Genomic DNA, 10,000 nt, shown 5'->3' with positions numbered 1-10,000 from the left:
AAATCGAAAATGTTAATAGATTACGTGATAGATAATGATAATGGTAATGATAGCAATGATGATGATGAGGAGGAGGAGGAGGAGGATGGTGATGATGGTGATGGTGATGATGATGAGGAGGAGGAGGATGGTGATGGTGATGATGATGATGGTGATGATGATGATGAGGAGGAGGAGGATGGTGATGGTGAGATGATGATGATGAGGAGGAGGATGGTGATGATGGTGATGATGATGATGATGAGGAGGAGGAGGATGGTGATGATGGTGATGATGATGATGATGAGGAGGAGGATGTTGATGGTGATGATGATGATGAGGAGGAGGAGGAGGAGGATGGTGATGGTGATGATGAGTGATGATGATGAAGGTGATGATGATGATGATGGTGATGATGGTCACACACACACTCCCCGTGGGTACCGAGTGCCCACGGGGACTGTGTGTGTGTGTGTGTGTATTGTATGCCAAAGATGCTATAATAAAAAAAAACTGCACAAATTGAGACTTTCCCATGTACCGCCCAATCAGAAATTGCACGGTGCTTTTTGTTAATGATGTTGCATATTCATTTGCATTCCATATTTTAAAGCGTAACTACTTTTAAACAGAACGAAAATAAAATCTTGATTGAACAAGTATTTTGGCCAGGTAACACACATTATGTAATTTGTTAAGACCCGTTTAGATTTTACATGAATAGTTAAATGAACAAATGAATGTGGCCCATTATGTAATTGTAGTGGCCAGATGCGATGAATTGAATGGAGCTTTCAGTTAGAGGATCTTTGCTATATGCATACATACACGTATACATATGTTTGCACACACACGCATACACACGCTCATATACACTTACACACAACAGTGCATACAGGGGTTTACATATGTTTGCACACACACGCATACATACGCTCACATACACATACACACACAGTGCATACAGGGGTTTACATATGTTTGCACACACACGCATACATACGCTCACATACACATACACACACAGTGCACACAGGGTTTTACATATGTTTGCACACACGCTCACATACACATACACACATAGTGCATCAATCAATAACGGAGTACGACAGGGTTGCATTCTGTCTCCGCACCTCTTTAATATATATTCTGAAACAATTATGAGAGGTGATCTAGAGAATTTGAAGGAATGTGGTTTGTTGGAGGATACAAAATATCAAATCTGAGGTACGCCGATGATATAGTTTTGATTGCCAGCAGTATCACTGAACTACAAACTACTAGATAAAGTTAGAGAAGCAAGCGAAAAGGCTGGCTTGTTCTAATGCCAAGAAAACTAAGATCATGAAGATTCAAAGATAACCGGCAATGAACAATGATGAACATGTTACAATCAATGGAATGATTGTGGAAAATGTGAAAGAGTTCACTTATCTTGGAGCTGTTTTAACTAATACATATGATTATTTACCGGAGATAAAAAGAAGAATTACCATTGCTAAAAGCGCCACAATTGCTCTCAATAACATCTGGAAAGACCGAAGCATTGCCTTGCGGACAAAGCTGAGGTTGTTGAACTCATTAGTTTTCCCAATTGCATCATATGTTTCTGAGTGTTGGGTGTTGAAGTAGATAGACAAGGAAAAGATCAATAGTTTTGAAATGTGGTGTTACAGACGAGTACTGCGTATTAGCTGGACAGAGAAGAAGACGAATGATGAAGTGCTGAGAAAAATAAATTGCAAGGGTGCAATTAGCGGAGGTGAAGCATCCTCATCTCTCTTTGATTTGCCCCCTTTGCTTGACATAAAACGAGCATTGCGAGTAAGTTCTGCAACAATATTGCAATGAAAAAAGTGAGCATGGTGAGCATTTTCAGGATAATGAATGTTTCCTCATTTCATGTGTTTTATTTACCACCCCGAGGCTCATAAATACACACGTAACGTAAAATGTAAGCAACTCAGAGATGTGATTTCTAAGAATTTTATTTATTTTTTATCTATTAGTTTAACAAAAATAGTAAGCGACTTTTTCGCGCATCATCGTAAAAAAAAAAAACAAAAATTTCAAAAAATCCCATGAACACCACTTCTTCTGGCCTTCGCCCTTTGAAGACAACATCTGGAAAAAGGTCGAGGCAGGTCGAGCGAGCCTACTTGCCCACCGTCTGCACGTGGGCTTGGTACTCCTCGTGCAGGTCGGCCGGAATCAGGTACTCCAGACACGGCGAACCCGAGTTTAGAAGCATTTGCCCCTTTGGACAGGAAGACCATCAATCAGGTAATGAATGACCAATAAAAACATTGATTTATGCCCTAAAACACGGTTATATATCAGTAATGATGTTCCCCTGTTCAAGTGTTGGAATTTTGAAAGGGGGAAATTGGGGTTTGTTGGTCGTGTGGGGGAAAAGGGTGAAAGATTAAAAAAAATTTGCTGAAGGGATGGGATAGGAAACAGAGGAAGAGGAAAACCCAAAAAACAAGACGAGCGACAATATAAAAGATATTGGGCTGTCGATGGTAAAAAGTGGAAAAAAAAAGCGAAAGATCGAGTTTGTGGCGAAGGATGGGGGGAAGGTCCAGGGCGCTCAAACATGAGCATCCCGTTTTTGATGATACCCTAAATATATTTGAAGCGAAGTATAGTCGCTCCGAGTGCACTGGAAATGTAGTGGACAGGGTGGTTATGATGCCAGTCACCAATGCTTCCTCTCGAAAAAGCGTACTTACTGATTTCTCCCTCGGCAGCCTGGCATGAGCTTAAGGAACACAAACAAATACAAAACGCAAGATGTGCCATAGAAATTCTACGGAATTCGCAAGCGCCATTTAACTACCGGTCATTTCAACACAACTTGTCGGAGGTTGCAACATAGAGGCGAGGACGCTACCCTCCTGAAGGGGAATCTTGCACGTGCTGTCTTCATTGTGTTTTATATTTTAAAGAATTATATATCTCTTCAGCATAAAAGATCATAGAAGCTTCTTTCAATACAATCCGGTACTTTTATCACCAAGGAAGCACTTGTATAATATCTATATATCTATATCTATCTATTTATCTATATAATATAGTTATGGTTCAAAAATTTCCTTAGATTACGTATTTTTTGTATCTTCCGAGAAGTCTCTTAATTTTTTAAAGACTTATTCATGATTTTTGAGAATTTCACAAATAGCCTCAATAAACTGCTTAGCCAAAAACGAGAGATAAAACCTTACCATACGATAAGATGCACACCTTGCTTCCTGTACTCCTTGGAGCTCAGGTGTATAAATGTCATAATTAATAATAATGATAATTAATACTATAATTATTAATTTAGTCATTTGTTACAATGGATATTCTTGGTGTGTAACACGCTGGTTTATTTGATTAAAATGACCCTCTATGAAAGGAATGGCCGGCTTACCTCCACGGGCGCGGGGCTTTAAACGCAGGTCAAAAGATTGCAGACGGAGGACAGCTACCACTGCACCATACAGCACAAAATAGGTGGTTCTCGCATTTTCGTGTAGTAGGCTGCTTCAGGCTGAGGGAGGAGGCACCCTACACTGGGCTGTCCTCTTTTGTGTGTGTGTTTTGCGACCCATAATTGGCTAAGCGAGTGATACTGCAGCACGCTTCGACTAAGGTATTTGGTTGTGAGAACTGTTGAGTAGTGGCAAATTATTCCTCAAGATACATATAAACTTGAGTAAGTGAACAATAGGCTTGTTCTCTCCTTTCCGTTTTACTTTTTTGTAATTTTCTATCAAATGGGATTTTACTCGTACTCCTAGTGTTTTAGGAACTCCATTCATTCAATTCTTCGGTTAGAAGAAAAGAATTCAGGTGTTCTGTGATTTTTTTTTATACTTTCGCAAGTGAATAGTGATTAAGATTTGCTGTGCCCTTTAAAGGAAAGGTCCTAAGACTTGCTGATGACCTGGAAGGGAAAAGTGACTAAGACTTGCTGATGACCTGGAAGGGAAAGTGACTAAGATATGTTGATGACCTGGAAGGGAAAGGTGCTAAGACTTGCTGATGACCTGGAAGGGAAAGGTGACTAAGACTTGCTGATGACCTGGAAGGGAAAAGTGACTAAGATTGCTGATGACCTGGAAGGGAAAATGACTAAGACTTGCTGATGACCTGGAAGGGAATAGTAATCACGAATGTCCGGGAAAATCCTATTTTAAATCCTTCCCCCGTAGGGGAAATTCCCTGCTCGTCCTCCCCGCTCAGGCTACGTCTTACCATTCGGGTTTCCCATACATTTTACCCCCCCCCCAACAACTGTACACAGTTTTTCCCCCTCTTTTCCAAAATTTATTTTAATACTGACTTTCTCAAGATACTCGCTCCGTACGTATTAAAGGGTTGGTGGCGGAATGAAACTACTGTTAAACACTACTATATTTACGATATGGAAATATAGTTTATGTGGATTGAAGATCTGTACAAACAGTAATCACTTTGGGAATGCTTGTAACAGACTCATTGTACTTGAAATGAGTATACTTGCTCAGTAGAACTGTTAATACTAAACGGGTGGGGATATTTAAAGACTGGGAATTTGAGGTATACACCGAGGGAAAGTGTGTGAACTTGCTCCCCACATTGGATATGCTAGGGGAAGGGCCCGCACACCCACTGATTCGTGGCCCTTGGGCTCCGGAAACACTTTGTAGCAGTCGTCGCAGGGCGGCTCAGCCCCCCAGGAGCTCCCGGCTACACGCCGCGAGGAAGGGTGAAGTTTGCTCGCTTGCTGAAGGCTGCGCCCCTGATAGGGAGGCCCGGGGGGAACGCCCCCTTTCGAGGAGCGAGGGCCAGGTCGTCGAGACGCCACGACCACCACCAGGGCCACGGCCCTTGGAGGAGGCAACATACTTCACATAATACCTATAATTGATTTTAATGTATCTATGTTGATGAAAAGGGCAGCTTAGGATATTTCCTTGTGCCACATGCAGTTATTACGTTTACAGGAAAACATCGTTAAATATGTCTCAGTAAAGATAAATATGTCTCAGTAGACGAGGGAAGAAAACTATATCATCATTATCTTAGTCCTTTCCTTCGGAAAAAGAAAAAGAAAACGAGTACTTCTAGATAACCGATTTTTCACTGAAAAGCATAACATTAGAGAGTAACTTACCTGTAAACAACAATCAAACTGCTTAATTTTTAGCTAGGATATGGCCTTCTTAAACGGCCACAATCTGCTGAAAGATAGTTTCATAAATTCCTTCTGTTAAATCCCCGGGACATTTCAACTAACAACTGATACACCTTTTCATAAATGGTCGAAAATACAGACCTTATTGGCGAGCCTCGACGCATCTTTACCTACCAACGAGGGCGATCAAACAAGGGACATGCCTTACGCTTGCGACCCCCACAAAGGGCGCCCGGGCAGATACCGTCTGAGGGGAGGGTTTCTGCTTGGTCTTATATGGGTGTGGACCCTGGCGGGCTCCCCTCGCTGGTGAACACACGTTAAAGGGAGGGGAGTGGATGCTGGCCCCTCGAATGGGCCAATCAGTGAGAGACTTTGGGACGCAGAAACCGTTCTTGTCAAAAACTTTTGGTGTTATTTGTCTTGGGTGCACTCTTCTCTCTTTCCTCTCTCTTCTCTCTTTCCTCTCTCTTCTCTCTTTCCTCTCTTCTCTCTTTCCTTCTCACTCCCGGAACCCTGTCCCTTTCCGCCCGATCTCTCACTCAGTCTTCTCCCATCTATCTTTCTCTCTTGCCCCTCTTCCTCTCCATCCGTAAACAAAGGATGCTTAATACAAGACAAGACTGGGTGATGATTGCAGCGAGACTCTAGTTTTGGGGCAACAGGAGGACGATAGGTAGAGAAGACAGTGATTACATCCCCAAATCTTTTAAACCTGCGCGCATTTCTTTGACGAGAAAAGGCCTGAGAGCGAGATAAAGAAGGCAGCCGTAGACTGCGGACAAGGACAAGGACTGCAGAGCGAGTCAGAGTCAAGGGTAAGGGAAAGGGAAAGAGAGGGCGCGTGATAGTCGTCTTGTATGAGGTGGGGACAGCTTCTTTGGAGGTGTTTCCCCAAAGCGTGCAAGCATAGGGGATATGTGATTAATTCTATCTCTCTTCTCTCTTTCTTTATTCTCAGAACCCCTTTGTCTGTATCATCTCTTTTTCTCTCACTGTTTATCTTAAAACGTCTATTCCTCTCTCTTCCCTTCGTTCTCTTAAATATTGTTCTCTCTTCATTATTATCTTTTCCCTTTGTATATATCTCTGCCTCTTAAATTTAGCATTCCCCATCTGCCCTGCATTTTCATCCTCTTTCCTCCGCTTGTCACTCCCCTCTCTCTAATTTAACGCATTTCGTTAAGAACAGAATCTAGAATCTAAACAGGCGATTGCAAACAAATTTGAGTACGATATTTTACAAGTTATCTCTATGTTATAAATCAGTCGATACCAATTTCCTTTTTCATAAAATCGAACTTTTTTTTCTTTTGTTATTCTGGGAAAGGTACTAATGATATTTCAGTTTAACAATATGAAAAAAAAAACAAATTTATCGTGTCTGTCTGCAGTCGCTACATTCGAATCAGCCATTTGCAGACCAACGTTTATTTGATTAGCAATTTAACTTTCGGATGTATGACTCGATTCCCTGATAAACCAGTTGCTTGGGTGAATGTTGTTGCCCACCCTTTCCAGTATTTCAAATCCGTCTCCCCGTGGCTCAAAGTCTAACGGGTGTTCGCTCCGCCTCCATCCCACTGTCCGATGGTTGGTCAAGGAGCAAAAATCCGCTGTCTTTGCGGATACGCCGAGTGCAACCACCTTTTTGGTCCTTACTCCCAGCTTCGGTGCCACAAGAACGGGGTCAGTCGAAGAGCTGAAGCTCCGAACTCTTACCAAGGGGCAATTTGTGTCTCCACAATTGCGGAACTCGAGTTTCTAGCCTGGGCAACGGAACTCGTCACTGGTTCCATGTTTGTCCGGTTCACGCCCAAGAGCCGAGAGGGAGGCAGGCTTTCGCCGTCGGAAGCCAGAAAACCTTGTCGGAAGGAGGAAATACGGGCCCACTGACTCTTGGTGCTCGAGTGTCCGTTTTTTCCCACCCGCAGCGCCACTCCGACCTCTTCCAACGCTTCCGGCTCTTAATGACTGGGGTACTCACGAACAGGCATCGCAAGGAGAATTCAGTAAAAACCCTCCAAGAACGCATTTTCACATACAAACATCATAAGAACGTATATACTGGTGAAGCACCGGGTTATTCGCTCAGATATTTTTAAACCCGATCCCTTCGCTATTTGATAACAAGGGACCCAGGAGTGGTGCGGCTCATGGTCGGGACTGGAAAAGGCCGGGCCTGAGTCAGGTTAGGTTAGCCATGAAGTGGGGGACGGGGGCAGAGGACCCTTGGGCAGTGGAAATATATAGACTGGGTTTTGTATGACGTTTTTCGGTCCCTTTTTAGGGGGTCGCACGAACTGGATGTCGAAGAATATTCTACAGTATATTCGAGGGGAGGGGGGTATCTCGAAAGCTATTATCGTCCCTACGACTATGAAATTTGGTCAATCACATAAAAAAAAAAAACACATTTCCAGCTTCAAAAACAACTGGTTTAACTTGCACAAATTTAATCAAGACACTACGTGAGCCTTGATCGCTGCGAATCCAAACATTTATTTAATAAAATTTCACGAATCACTGCTATAGCATGGCCGAGTCATAAACATTTCTTGTAAAAGCCGAAATTTCCTTCGGATTTTGAAAAAAAAAAAAAAAGTGGGGAAGGGGGGGAGTGCCACGATCACTGTACGGCGAAATAAGGGTGTCAGGGGTGGCGTCTGCTGTGCATAGACGCCAAACTTGTCTTCAACATTGAGTACAAACCCATCGAGAGATGCATAATGACAATTTGCGGAGATCCACCAACGCTTCAGAATTATTTAAATTAAATTTTGCGATTTCTAAAGTACTTAGTGAAGACTACTGTTCTTGCTTTCGGCTGACAAAACCAATTTTTATGGGAATGTCTACTATTGCGTGTTTTTTTGGAAGCAAAATGATTGTTTTACCCTGTATTCTTTGAAAAATATTTTACAATTCAAAAGTTTTCCCTTTCATGTAAGAGCAAGCATTTCATTGATAATATAAATGCCCCAATATTCGTGCAGGAATAATGAGCCCGTAAAAGTGAATGGATAATATATAAAAAAAACGATGACAGGCAAACACATTAAAAGAATGTTGTTTCTGCCTTTTCCTTTTTTCCACGGGAATCAGGGTCCAGATCTCAAGATTTGTATGAATTTTATTCCACCAGTAAAGAGTACAGGTTATATATGTAAACGCAAAGCATAGTAGCTCGGGCCTAACCAAAAATTATCACTACCCGAAAGGACGGATGGAATTGTCTTAATTCTGACAGCAAGATTTCTTACTAACATTCTGTACCCTTTTATCTCCTTGTTGTTTGCCTTGTTCATTAAGGTAGAAAGAAAACATTTCAAATTTCCAAATACTTCAAAGTGGTAAGCACAATTAGCATGAAAAATCATATCAAAATCCGTACAGGATCGTTTAAAAGGGCCCAGTTACCCCAAACAAATCCTAAAACCCCTCTGCGTCTTCTGCCGTCGGCGTGGAGTTCGAGAAGCAGTCGAGCAGGTCGACAGCTACTTGCCCACAGTCTGCACGTGGTTGGTACTCCCGTGCAGGTCGGCCGAATCGGGTTTACTCCAGCACTGACGAACCCCGGTTGTGAAGCGTTGTTCCTGGACAAGAAAAAGATGTAAATTATTTATTTGCTACTATGATAGCAGTTTTTGATACAACAGTTTGTAGAAAACCCAGAGGATGATACTTTCGGACAAAAAAAAACCCAGCCCCAAAATATTTTGAAATGGAGTATAGTTGTTCAGTATAAATTTTTAATACGCAAAAGGGTGGGAAACAGAGACTGGGACTATTGGGGTACAAAACCCGAGGGAAGTGTGTGACAAGCTACCCCATCTGGATATGCTAGAGGAAGGCCGCCACACCCACCTGCATTCGTGGCCACCTTGGGCTCGACGAAACACGTTGTAGAGTCGTCCAGAGGCGGCTCAGCCTCCCCAGAGCTCCGGTTGGTACACGCCGCGCGGGAAGGGCGAAGTTTGCCGCTTTTTGAAGCTGCGAACCCAGGTCGTTGAGGCCACATGGGCCACCACCAGGTCAGGGCTATCTGGGGAGTAGGCGGACGAGATTAATTTTGTGGGGTGAAACGGAAAACTAAATGATCTTAAAGAGGCCCGAATAACGGATATGAATGGGACATCAAATCAAGTTTATTTTGGCGGCATGAGAAAAATAGTTTTTAAAACTCGAAACACAAAATCTGTTTGGAAATTTCACGATGGGACCAGAAAGGGGAAAACGCCCCAAAAGTTCAAAACCTAAATTAAAAACCCCCATCCCATAAAACTAACACCTTTATTTATGGTTGCCACGTAATTAAACATCAAAATTTTTTGTCAATCTATGGCAACTCTATGCTGTTTAGGCTTCCACCCAATCACAAGGAGCTAACACTCCCCTTTCTCTTCGCCGTGCTTACCAAGCGAAGGGCGATCATAGAAAAGGAAATTTGTAGGGAGTTAAAACTTGGAACAGAAAGGGCTCTGGCGCTGTGGTTCCCTGACGAAGCAAATCCCCCTCTGTGGTAGTGTCCGGCCGTTCATTATATGGGTGGCCTGGTCGCTCCCCAATTTCCGGCGTACTTCCAAAAAAAGCAGGGGGATGGTTTTCATCTAAAGACAAAGGGGATTAATGAGGTTTTTGACGCGACGCATTGCCTTTCAAAGATGCCAGTGATCAAAATTTGGGCTTTCCTGCACACTTTTGCAGTTTGTGTCCATAGTTTTGTGTTGGGTTCGATGTCTTTCCGGACTTATTCTCGTCATAGTGCAGTAACTTTAAATATTAAATAGTTAATGTTTATCTATTAGTCTTCGTCTCTTCTCTCTCGCTTTCTCTTTCTTCTCTTTATTTTAT

At 42.6% G+C, this 10,000-nt stretch overlaps 1 protein-coding gene across 1 annotated transcript; it reads right to left on the bottom strand.

Moving 5' to 3' along the window:
* Window positions 1–2,134: 2,134 nt before the first annotated feature.
* Window positions 2,135–4,855, bottom strand: LOC119583230 (crustacean hyperglycemic hormones 5-like). The gene is made up of 3 exons (XM_037931705.1): window positions 4,618–4,855; window positions 4,443–4,510; window positions 2,135–2,236 (listed from the first exon to the last, which is right to left on the bottom strand). The coding sequence occupies exons 1-3, from the start codon at window positions 4,853–4,855 to the stop codon at window positions 2,135–2,137; spliced, it is 408 nt and encodes a 135-aa protein (XP_037787633.1).
* Window positions 4,856–10,000: the final 5,145 nt, after the last annotated feature.

The sequence above is a fragment of the Penaeus monodon genome, chromosome 17, assembly GCF_015228065.2.
Source record: "Penaeus monodon isolate SGIC_2016 chromosome 17, NSTDA_Pmon_1, whole genome shotgun sequence".
Taxonomy (NCBI): Eukaryota; Metazoa; Arthropoda; class Malacostraca; order Decapoda; family Penaeidae; genus Penaeus; species Penaeus monodon.
Note: the sequence above shows the minus strand (reverse complement) of the source record. Positions and strands in the feature narration are given on the sequence as shown.

What these genes read in the sequence shown, in the direction of transcription:
- LOC119583230 (XM_037931705.1), bottom strand. Translation starts at nt 4,855, where the DNA reads ATGTTGCCTCCTCCAAGGGCCGTGGCCCTGGTGGTGGTCGTGGCGTCT. An exon ending in CAAGGGCCACGAATCAGTGG is followed by an intron (nt 4,511 to 4,617) that starts GTGTGCGGGCCC and finishes CCACCCGTTTAG; the next exon opens with TATTAACAGTTCTACTGAGC. An exon ending in CTGTTACAAGCATTCCCAAA is followed by an intron (nt 2,237 to 4,442) that starts GTGATTACTGTT and finishes TCCTGTCCAAAG; the next exon opens with GGGCAAATGCTTCTAAACTC.